Source organism: Tamandua tetradactyla, chromosome 1 (genome assembly GCF_023851605.1).
Source record: "Tamandua tetradactyla isolate mTamTet1 chromosome 1, mTamTet1.pri, whole genome shotgun sequence".
In the NCBI taxonomy this organism is placed as follows: domain Eukaryota; kingdom Metazoa; phylum Chordata; class Mammalia; order Pilosa; family Myrmecophagidae; genus Tamandua; species Tamandua tetradactyla.
Genome location: NC_135327.1, coordinates 57336241 through 57348503, shown reverse-complemented (window position 1 = coordinate 57348503; position 12263 = coordinate 57336241). Strand labels below are relative to the sequence as shown.

Genomic DNA, 12263 nt, shown 5'->3' with positions numbered 1-12263 from the left:
GATGCTAGCCTAGGGGCTTGTTTCCCCCACTGGAAAATCAGTAGGTGCGATGCAAGCAGAGGCTCAAAACAGCACTTGCACATTTCCACTTGTTTCTACCATGTGCCTCTGCCATTTCCAGGGAACATGACCTGGTCAGCCTACTATCAGACATGTGGAGCAGGGCCAAATGGCCAAGCCAGACCAGAGCAAGACGCTGCTGCCCAACCCTGAGGTTCTGAGGTTGTTTGTTACGCAGCATTACTCCAGCTGCAGATGGCTGAGACAGCTCTTGGCCCGCCGTTCAGTCACTGCTAAGTAAACACCGATCAACAGCTTCTACACATCCAGCACCATGACAGACACTGGAAGGCTGACGTGCATGAGACACAACCAGCACAGGAAAGAATTTAACCTACCCCAAAGGAAGTCTGACCTCAGCTTCATGGGACATCATGTCTGGAGGAGAATCCATTTACTGGAGAACCTGGCTTAGGCCAGAACATCCATCAACCTGATGTTATAGGGGCTGTGAGGCCCGTATTGACCAGAGGGACTGGAAAGTGAGGTTAACCACGTGGGCAAGCAGTCGATCAATCACTCAAGCCTGCATAATGAGGCTGCACTGAAGCTTGGGGAGATGCCCCAGGGAGCTGCCCTTCTCACGTGCTGTCACACACTGACCCCCCCAACGCCACGGGGAGAGGACAGCAGGAAGCTCTGTGTCAGCCACATCCCTGGACCCCGCCCCTGCACTCCTCCCTGGGTGGACTTCCATCTGTGTCCTCTCCCTGGGCCCAGCCGCAGCCCTGAGCATTACAGCCGCCCGTGACTCAGTTAATGACCAGGCCTGGAGGGGCTCAGGGAGACCCAGGACTTGCAGCTGGTGTCAGAAGCGAAGGCAGTCTCTGACAGGGATGGCCCGTCTAACTCTGCAGCTGACTGATCTCTCTCGTAGGCCATGGGGACTCTCCGCAGATGACCATGTCCGGGCATCACGAGCCCACAGCTTGAGCCTGGCCACAGGGTGAGTGGACAGGGGTGTCCCCATCTAGAAACTTCCGTGGGCTTCAGTGTCCCTGGCTAGAAACTTCCATGGGCCTCGGTGTCCCCGTCTAGAAACTTCCATGGGCCTCGGTGTCCCCATCTACAAACTTCCATGGGCCTCGGTGTCCCCATCTACAAACTTCCATGGGCTTCAGGGTCCCCGTCTAGAAACTTCCATAGGTCTCGGCGTCTCCGTCTAAAAAGTGGTGGCGCCGTGCCACAGCTGCTTCGTGGAGTCCTGCGAAGATTAAAGAATTCCTACATGTCACGTGCTGGTGTAGAGTAAGTTCCATGCCGTGTCTGCCTCTGTGGTCACTGTTGTCAAGGAGAGTGGGAGAGTGACCACGCGGCCGCTCGGCCTGGGCCGGGAGCCAAGGTGGGAACAGACTCAGGGCCCGTGGTTTCCTCCTCTGACCCCACGCAGACCAGGCCCGCTTCACTCCCGGGACCCCCATAAGGGTCGTGCCTGCAGCGTTTTCGGCCCAGCTTTTCTCCCACCTGTCCCCCCGGGGCTCGGGGCCAGGGGCCAGGCAGGCTGGTCTCGGCGGCCGCTCCTCCCAAAAGTGCATCCAGCAATGGTCGACCTCCACGGCCCCGGGAGCCACATACCCCAGATCCATCTGCACAACCTTCTTTGAAGTTTGATTTTGACAAAAGCCCCAGCTCGAGGGCCACTTGAAAGCTGATCCTGGGCCGGCGCGATCCCTGACCCAGGCCATGACTCAGACATGAGCCGAGAAAGTGGACGAGATGAGGCATCGCAGAGCCCACGACTCCCAGCCTCTGCTCTGTGCAGCTGTGCCCGCCGCTCAGCCTGCTCCCCGGCCTCGGCCTGCCGCCCGACACTGCCCACAGCCACCAGCTGCGCCGGGGAACGGGGCCCTTCATGCAGCCCCCCACGCGTTGGGGAAGGTGGCCACCTGTCCTGCACCGTGTGGACTCGAATGTCAGAAAAGGCAGGCCTCTTGCTACTGGTTACAACCTCGGTCACCATCAACGACAAAACAATGAAATGGTCAGAGCCTTGACCTGGGAGGACCCAAAGGTCTCTGGCCCGTAGGGGACTCGGCAGAGGCCCACCACCAACACGTGTTCCTAGGACACCCCATGGCCTTAGCAGCTCAGCAGCCCCTGCAGGCCGTTCTCAGAGCTCCAGCTCGTAATCCCGTTCAATGAAAAGTTACAGTTCCCAAAATAGCCCTGGTGGCAGGGTCGTTGCTAGGAGACACAGGCTGGGCGGGGGTGGGGGGGGGTGGGGGGGGGTGGCGGCCTCGTGGCCCTCTCCTCTCCCGAACAGCTGGCCCTCCCTCCCCGGCCAGGGTGGTGGCTGCGTCCTCTCAGACAGCCTTCTGCATCCACAGGCTGCGAGGGGAGGGGGGGGCGGGTGGCAGTGGGTGCAGTGCAACCTGAGTGGCCGTGGCGATGGGAAGTACACCTGCACGCACACGCGCGTGTGACCACACGTCGACACACATGCATGTGAACACACACATACGTGCGAACACACGTGTATATGGATGTAAACATATATACACCTGAACTCATATGCATGTGAATACACGCACGTGTGAATGCCCTCATGTGGACACCTGCGCACACACACCTGTGAACACATGCACACATGCGAGCACATGTACACACATGTGAACACACAGAAGCGCACACGTACACCCTCTGCCCCCCGCATTCCTACCAAAGGGAGACAGACAGCTGTGATTTGTGGCTGCCCGGCTCCCCGGGGAGAGGCTGCCTGTGTCTCTCAGGCAGGAGACGCAGCCCCAGGGCAGGGCTTGTTCCTTATGCCCAGGAATGGAGCATGAACTCCTTATGTTATTTAAGAAAACATCCAGCTGGTACAAAAGAAGGTGGGAGGAGGAAGAAGCCATTTAGGGGACAAACAGCGCCAAGCGCAGGAGCCCGCACATCCTTTCATCACTCACCGTGCCTGGGCTGGAGTGAAAGCGGTTCACAAGATACACACGTTAGCATCATAAGAGGTGCCCCCAGGGCTGGGGGGCAAGCACGGCCAAGCCCTGGACACAGGTGCAGGCCCACTCAGTGCAGGTGTGTGTGCACGAGGGTCTCTGGGCAGAGGGCACACCCAGGCTCTGCCTTGATGAGGACAGTCATGGGTGAATTCTCAGAGCAGCCCTGGGAGGGCCATGGCCCCTCATTGTGGCCCCCGCAGCCTCCCAGAACCCCGGGTCACCATCGCCCACTCAGCCCCCCGGGTGCCCCACAACCAAGGGCCAGGCCCAGGCCAGGTGCAGGCTCAGGCGGGCAGCAGCCACCAGGGGGCGCCCTGGCTGCAGGAGCGGGAGGCGGGAGGCGGCAGGGGGTGGGGGGAGCAGGGGGGCCTCACCGGCCTGGGGCAAGGCAGCTGCCCACCCCCTGCACCCCCCAGGAAAGGAGGCGCCTGGTCCCCCCTGGAGCATCATTCTCATCCCCCTTCCTTCTGGGCAGCCCCGAATCTCCCCAGAGCTGGGCCCATGGCTTTGTCCCTCCCCCTTGAGAAAAACCATCTTCTAAGCAAGTGGCTGCCGGCAGCAGTACCGCGGGGAAGGCTCCACCCCAAGAGCCCTGCAGCTCCGCCCCGTCCGCTATTCTATGTTCATCTGACAAAAAAAAAAATGTTTCTCAAAAATTCAGAGTTTAAGAAAGGCTAAACTGCACTTCTCCTACTAGGTTTAATTATTCGGCAATTCAGTTTATTTGTGACAAAAATCAAACCTACATCTTTCTTTATTCTTTACTAACCAAAATAATACTTTTTAGAATAGATGGTAAACATGCATTAGAACAGTCTCGATTTTCCCAGGCCCTTTCCTAAGATCCGAAGCACCTGCGTATAAGATATTTATGATGCAAGCGTCTCGGGCATTATTGTGGTGTCCCGATGAAAACGGTGCAGCCTCCAAATCCAGCCACCACAGGCCCGAGAGCCCAAAGTAGGCATTAAATATCAGCACGCTCAGGGCCTGTCAGGCTCCCTTCACGTGGCACATTAATATTAAGCAATTTCCCATTCAGGTTTGCCCTGAAAATAGCATCTTAAAACTAGTTGGCTTTTGGAAACTAGAGGAGAAAATGATGACCAAAAGCTTTGTGAGTGCAAGCCCAGCTGGGGTCACATTTTATAACGTCTGACCCCACGAATATAAAACTCCCTTCATGAGCTCCCTTCCAAGTTCCTGATGCTTTGGGCCATATTAAGGAATTCGGGGTAGCTGCACACCCTCAGGGAACTGGGGCCTTCAGCAGGAAGCGGGGGTGCTGGGCCAGCTCCAAAGAGACTTCTAAGCAGCAGGGAGGTTTTCTGGTGAAACCCCCTAACCAGGAGCTTGAATCTCACTGAACCAGAAATCACGAAGGGGTCACGCATGATTGAAATCCTGTGCTGCTGGTATGAATCGTGGAGACACGGACACTTTAGAGAATGAGGGGATTTTGTCAAATTAATTGAACTAGCGATAACCACCAGCGCTCCCCAAAAAGGCAGCTAGGGGCAGGGATGCAGACATGGGGTGATTAAGGAGACATCCCCAGGGCACTTACCACCCCGACCCCCTCACCTCTCGCCCCACTGGCTCCTCGGGCTTTGCTGTCGTCAGGAAAGAACCGAGATGTGGAACTCAGCACCCAGCAAATCCCAAGGGTTTAATAAATGTTAGCGGCAGCAGGAGAAGGAATGATGACAGGTTTGCACAAATCAAGGTTTAAAATGTGAATATGAAAAAAAATGACGAAACAAAACCATTACCACCGATTTGGAGGAAGCGCACCCAATCCCAGCTTCCCCACACCCAGCTCTGCCTACCGGGAAGACGTTTTCCAGGAAAGATGATCCTATCAGCTCAGGCCCTCCATCCCCACCCCAGGCACGCTGAGCCCACTGGTGGGTGCTCAGACCCCATCCCGGGCACTGAGCTCATGGATCCTTGACCCTGGGGAATTCCTCCAGCCATGGAGGCTTTGTCGGGGGTCACTGTACCCCTGCCTCTAGACCACCCGAGCCCCGTGACTTCCGTCCTGCCCCTTGCCAGGGCAGATTGCCTGTGGCTGCCACACCCAGCCGCTGCCCACTTACCCTGCTCCATCATCTCCAGGAGGCCCTTCTTGATGAGCTCCTCCCGCCCTTGCCTGCCAGCCATCTTCTTCTCCAGCGCTGCAGGACACACAGACAGCCAGGTGAGTCCCAGCCACGGCCATGGCTCGGCTCCCGACCAAGCCACAGCCCACGCCGGGCCACAAGTTGCCAGAAGAACCCACATGAGCTGGTGGGTGACCCGGGCTTAGGGAACCTGGGCCCCTGGGTGGGGTAGGGTGCTGGGCTATCACTCCAGGCTTCCTTACTAAGCTATCTGTTAAGAACTGTGCACAAAACACGGCCCAAGGAAAGCACATTGAGCAGATTTTTAAAAGCAATCGTTTCCACGATTTATTTGAAAAGCAACACTGTATAGAACCCCCTTCTCTGGGGAGACCCCCTTGGCCCATTCCTGCCCCCCGCCGACTGCTCCTAATTTAGCAGCCAAGGAAGGTTTTGCAGCCTCGCTCCGTCCTCAACACCCCTGGAAACTTGCCTGCAGTTCATACCGCCCTGTGCTGACTACCTCCCGACATGCCTCCTACATTGTCCGCAGCCCAGGATCCTTCCCACTGGACATTCTGCCGACAAGTCCAGGTTCACAGCTTCCCAAGGCTTCACTAGACGGGCAGGAAGGGAGGCAGCCAGGGGACACCCTGACCCCACGCGTGCAAACCGTGTCAGATCCCCCCCCCCGCGAATAGCCCTTCCCGCCTCCCCGTCCCAGGGCCACGCACTCGGGCAGCTCAGCCCCACACCTCCCCGAGCCTCCTCCCATCATGGTCTGGGGCTCAGGCTGCTCTAAAACCATTTCTCTTTCTCACTGTTTGTCAACAGTAGAACCCCAACTTCCAAATACATAAGCAAGTGGCCACCTGGCCCCTGCCTCTGGAAGATGCAGCCCGAGAAGCCACTTCTAAGACGGGGCAACAGAGAGCTGCCCCACTGGGGACGGCAGCGCCTGGCAGGCATTTTTCTATTCAAACGCACCCACCGGACGCCTATACCTGCCAGCGCTGAGCCAGGTGTTGAGGTCCACCAGGGGATGGAACCAACCCCGCCCCCACTTTGCAGAGAGTCGAATGGGGCGGCAGAGGGGTGGGTCTGGCAACCAGCGGCCCGTGGTGATGCGGGTGCTCAGCTGAGTTTTTAAAAATAAGGCTTCACTGCTCCCTGCTCCGAGCCAGCAGCACGCTGGCCGCTCGGGACACGGGCGTGAGGAAGCCAGAGGACAGATGACACATGGGGAGTGTGGACAACTCCAAACGAGGGGCACTAAGGGAAAAGCTCTGGGGGAAACCCAAGCCTGGAACGCCAGGTTTATGCTGAGTGGAAGGATGACTAGCGGAGAGCCAAGGCCAGAAGGGAGGAGACATTCTCAGGCAATGGGAACCTAATTTCCATTCTGTGGCCCCAGTTTCCCAACAATTTCCAGGCACCGACATTGTGGGTGAAATGGACAGTTCGAACCATGACTTCTGGAAGTGTCCAGAAGGGACTGCCGGCTGGTCTCACAACCAAGGACAAGAAGAAGCACTGGGGTGAAGGTCCGAAGAGCTCAGCGCACCCCAACACGGGGAAGCTCTCGGGGGGTTGGCTGGGACGTGGGTCTCGGGGTCAGCTCAGTAACCTGAAGATGCGTTAAGCTTTATCATCTCCACCCCGCAAGGAGGCCGTCACTTCCCCCAGGGCCACGCAGCTAAGGAGCGGCTGTGCTTGGCTGAGTCACTGCAACCCACTGCCCCCCTCTGCCCCCCTCCACCCCCTCTGCACCCCACTGCCCAGCCACTCCCACTGGGTCAGGTGTGGACTAAAATGCCACCTCCTAAACCCCAGTCTTTCCAGAACCTTCTTCATAGTGTGACTCAACCCATGCTACCCCCAAACTTCTGTGACTTCCTAGCTTTCTTTGAATTGTCTTTATTTTTGTTTCATCTCATTCAAACCAAAGATGTCTACAACATCAGGGGTTTAATATGCTGAAATAAGTAATATTCCACAATTTAGGGGGGAAACAATTGCAGAATAAACAGACGAAATGCTGTTTTTGTTTCCCAAATTTCCAAACACTTAACAAGGGAGGCCTGAAAGTGGTGACACCGTGGTTAGTAACCTTGAGGTCCTCGGTGCCCCACCAGGATCCCCAGGGCATCTTCCAGGGCCCACAGGCCCCTGGCCCATAGCACCATGCAGTGGGACCTAGGAGGAGTGGGGTACTCAGAGAGACACCTCCACCCTCCAATTCCACAGCTGGGGGAGCTGTGCCTAGGCACTTTAGGGGCTCACCCCAAGTCTCACAGGTCACTCACTCCAGCACCCTCAATCTTGTACTGATCCACAAATATGTGCACACTTTACTTTAGAGCTTTGCATGGGCTGTTCCCACTGCAGCAATGCTTATCCCTGCATTTCCCAAGACAGCCTCCCTTGTACCATTTATGTCTCAGCTCACCGTCATCCCCTGGGCCTTCTTGGACCATCCATCCCAAAGCAATCTCACCCTCTTCCACCTCCTCCCCTTACTGCTCAGCTCCTCTACCCCCAGATCTAATCATCACATGCATTTGTTCACCTGTTCACTGGTCTACCTGGACCCTGCACTCAGTGTTAAGCTCAGAGCAGGCAGGCTCTATTGTTGGCATGTAGGAGCCATTCAAGATTTGTTGAATAATAATAGGTTTGTTCTGCTTTCATTCTTGACAAGGAGAATTTGATCAACTTCTTAAATGGTTAGAGACATAGTTTTGTAAAATACAAAGTGTGAACCTGAGCACATGGGCTTCGTCTCGTCACACTCTGCGCCCCTCATGGCAGGGAAGGAAACGGGACTCCCAGGAGCAACAGCCTGAGCTGGGAGCTTCCCAGCCAGTCCTTGAGGCCTGGCACTGACCCTAGGTGAGCGTCTGCCCTGCTGTTTGTCTCCGGCCCCAGCTAAGGGGCCCACTGTAGAGCCAAGGGGCCCTGTGGTGAGGGCTCCCCCTTCCTGGAGGAGAGGCCCAGTCGCAGAGTGCGGAGCCACAAACCAGCCTCACGTCTGCCTGCCAGTGTGAACCCCGCTTCCCCCACTCCTGCCTGCCTGGCCTGGACTCCACTTCCCCACACCTGGCTGCCAGCTTGAACCCTGCTTCTACCACGCCTGGCTGCCAACCTGAACCCCGCGTCCCCATGCCTGGCTGCCATCCTGAACCCTGCTTCCACCATGCCTGGCTGTCAACCTGAACCCCGTTTCCCCATGCCTGGCTGCCATCCTGAACCCTGCTTCCACCATGCCTGGCTGTCAACCTGAACCCCGTTTCCCCATGCCTGGCTGCCATCCTGAACCCTGCTTCCACCATGCCCGGCTGTCAACCTGAACCCGGCTTCCCCATGCCTGGCTGCTAGCCTGAACCCTGCTTCCCCCCCGCCTGGCTGCCTGGCCCTGGTGGGGCCTTCTATCTGAGTCTGACTCCCCAGGATGGGATGTCCACAGCAGGGCCCTGCCGGGCAGTGGCTCTGCACATGTGGTCAGCTCTACACGTCCCATCCATCAGGGCACAGGACACAGTGTCCGCCCCCTACCCTGACCCCATGTGGGTGCTGGGAAGGCCCAACATCCACTGAAGCAGCACCCCAGCTGGAACCACCCACTCACTCCCACCACTGTCACCAGGGCCTTACCCGACGTCGTCTGCTTCAGTTTTTCGGTTTTCTTTTTTCTCCATTTCCAGGGTTTGAAGATCCTGCCCAGGGTGGCCAGTTTGCTGTTTCTCCTGGCGGGGGGCGTTCGAGTCCCTGAGACGAGATACTCAGAGCGCACCGGGGGAGCTTGCTCCATCTCATCTGAAAGATGAAAGCCAAGGAAGGGCCCCCGGTGACCCCCAAGCCTCTGTGGTTCCCCAGCTTGGGAGAACACGTGCCACTCCCCTTCCATGAAGACCCTCTCTCCCGTGGCCCTTTACGGCTGGCGGGACCCAGCCCATTTGGCCTTCCACCACTACAATGTCAACATGGCTACAAAACCTTTCCTGCCTCAGGACCTTTGCTTGTGCTGTATGCTCTGCCTGTGCTGTTTTTCCTCCCAGCTGCCGCTTCGCCTGGTTAAACTTCAACTAATTAGCTAATGAGCTCTCCTCCCAGGAAGTCTCTCTGCCCTCCTCCTCTGCCTGACCAGGCTGAGTCCTTGACTTCGGCTTGTGAAGCCCCTTTTGTACCAAGGACCTGCAGGGAGCATTGCCGCCCCCCCCACTCCAGACTGTCAGCTCTACAAGGGCAGGGGTTGTATTCCCTGGTCCAGTCTCTGACACTGGCACAGGGCCAGGCCTGTAAGAGCCTCTCAGCGAACAGCTTCAGAATGAGCGAGTTTGCAGGGCCCTTTGGGTCCCTTCCTCACTCACGAGAAGAAGCCATTCTCATAAATGCTGTGGAGCTGCGAAGGGGAGCATTCAAGGAAACGCAAGGCCGGGCTGCATGTCCTACAAGGGACTGGAAGCACCTCCAGGCCCACTGAGAGGGGTCCCGCTAAGAAACCGTCCTTCCTCTGGATGGCCTGCCCGCAGACGTGGAGAAGGCGGCAGATTGGAAGGCAGGAAGGGAGGGAGACAGGATGAAGCCCGAGTCAGATAAAAGCGACGCGCGAAATCACACAGCCCGTGCTCCTGCTGTGTGAAAGAGGGGCTGAGACCACAGCTGTACAGACACACGCAGAGAAGGCATCTGTGGGGCCAGAAAGAAGTGGGCGACACTGCAGTTTGGGGTGAGGCAGGGAGGGACCCCGAAGCCACTGAAGGCCGTTTTTGCTATATGTGCTATGTATCATTACTTGGTCAGAAAGAAGAGTCAAAATGGAAAAGAAAACGTGACTAACTACATGAAGTCAGAGAACGCTGTGAAATTCCCAGACTCAAGATTGACTCGCATCTATCTCTGTTGGGGCAGAGGAAATACCTGCCTTGCCCCCCACTCCTCGAGGGATAGGGAGTCAAGGGAGGGACACTTCATCCCGCCCTGGGGAGACCCAAACTCCCTCCAGGCCACCTCCCCCCTCACTTCAGGGTGGGATGGGGGGGAGTCTTGGACAGCCAGTGTCCCTGGACCTCGGCCAGGCACCGTTCCCCCCGCCCACCCTGAGGTCAGTGCCCCGCTCAGCCTCCCCCCCAGCACAGGGTCACATCCACAGATTCACCCCACAGCTACCCAGGGTGCTGAGCCTGGGCCCTGAGTCTGCACAGGTCTGAGGCACCCCAAAGAAACAGGGGCCCAGAGATGTAGGGTGACCATGCAGGTGTCACCTGCCACCGAGGAGAGGGCCGTGGGGGCGCCCCGAACCTGCCTGCAGAGCCCAGCATGCAGGCAGCGAGCCCATGCCCCCAGCACCCCACGAGCAGGGGTCTCCTGACCCCAGTCTGATGGACACAGCCGTCCCTAAGGCTGCGCCGCCCTAGCCCTGGGTCCCCAGCCAGCCACCAGGTCCCCAGCCTCAGTCTCCACATCCGTCAAGCAACTCGTCCCACAGAGGGCACAGAAGAAGGTTCCGGGAGACCCGGAGTAGCCTGAAAGCTGGGAACAGGGCGGGGCCCTCATCAGATACCACTCGCTGACAGTGGACCCCAGCAGGTAAAGACGACGTCACCTGCGCCCCAGGCCCTGCAGCCACTCCCGCTGACCGGGCAGTCAAGGGTGGGCGGCTTCAGTACCAATTCTCTCCATAATCGTTTTCACTATACGAACAGAGTTCCCATCGCCGAGGGAAACTGGCAGGCACTGGTCCAGCGTGTTACCGTATTAGCCCCTGTAAAGTCAGGGTGTCATTACAGCGGTGCTATAGATGGGCAAACTGAGGCAGAGCTGGTGCAGCTCACAGAGCCGGGAAGATTGTGGCTAGGTAAGGCCTGGGGGACAGGCTCAGAGACACACACACCCCCGCCTCCCCAAAATACCGCTAGATGGACCCACAAAATCATCACCCAGACAGGACAGGAATGGATGGAGGAGCAGAACACAGAGGTGAGAGCAGACCCGAGAATGCCCAGGCCAGGGCCCACCCTCTCCCTCGGCTCTCATTCACGGGTGCTGCCCGCAGCCGGCCTGGGGGGTCGGAAGATGGTCCAGTTCACAAGTAGCCTACCTGCCCCTTGTTTGGAGGTGAGCTGCAGGCTCGTGAACCATTAAGGACGCAAAGGCAGTGACGGTCCGGCGTTGACAGTTGCCAGCTGTCACCCTGGAATGTCTGAAGAAATAGGGGAGAGGAGGGACACCCCAAGGACAGCACTCTGGGGCTCCCTCCGGCTCCCAGCCCTTGGGGGTACAGGACCCCTCTCTTCCCAGAGGCAGTTTATTCTGTGTTCTTTTCCTTGTTATGCTCCTTTCTTCCTCCGCCCACGGACTCCAGATGGGAGAGGAGCTGGCACGCCAAGTGGCCCCAGGGACGCCGGTTGAGCCGGAGGCATTTTTGGCACAATGGGAAAGGAACGGGCCAGGTCTCCCCGAGCCTCTGGGCTGGTTGGGAATGAAGACGCAGATCCACAGAGAGCAGCACGAGGGCCGACGGAGCCTGGGCAGCTCTGTCCCTCACTTCGTTCCACAAAGGATTTGTGGAAGTTACCAGAAATACACACACTGCAAAAGTCAGTCCCCGAGGAAATCTAGTGAAAGGGAGCCCGGAAAGACCAACACATCAAGCCAAGGGTTATGTCAATCCTCACAACATATACCACGAGGTTGCCAGAGGGCACACACGTAACTCTGAGTTTCCTAGCAGCCAAAGCAAAAAGGAGCAGCTGATCTCCAAGTCACATTCCGAACCTCCCTCAGTTGGCCCCCTCCACTGCTACGGCACTGTCCAGGCCCCCAGCATGTCCGACCCAGACACCCACACAGCCTCCTGACTGCTCTCCCTGCTTCACTCTTTCCTGCCCTGCAGAGCCCAAAATGGTTCCCCTAAAAACTGGAATTTAAATTGTATCACTTTCCTACTCACCCACCTACCCCCAGTGGTTTCCCTTCTCATTTAAAACAAAATGGAAATGAGTGGCCCTGCTGGCAAAGCTCCATGATCCGCCCCCACCCCCCTGCTCACCCCTCTCTCTCTCCTACCCCGTTCTGTTTTTGTCATTGCTCAGTGACATTTCTCGTGTACATTTGGACACCAGTAGGACATATTTGTTAAGAACAC

At 57.5% G+C, this 12263-nt stretch overlaps 1 protein-coding gene across 1 annotated transcript in view; it reads right to left on the bottom strand.

The window, feature by feature from the left end:
- PHACTR3 (phosphatase and actin regulator 3) overlaps positions 1-12263 on the bottom strand; it is a 160491-nt gene that overhangs the window by 88808 nt on the left and 59420 nt on the right. The window contains exons 2-3 of the mRNA XM_077116784.1: positions 8771-8932; positions 5114-5191 (exon numbers count right to left, since the gene is read on the bottom strand). Of these exons, the coding sequence (XP_076972899.1) occupies positions 5114-5191; positions 8771-8932 (240 nt within the window). The remainder of the gene's footprint in view (positions 1-5113; positions 5192-8770; positions 8933-12263) is intronic.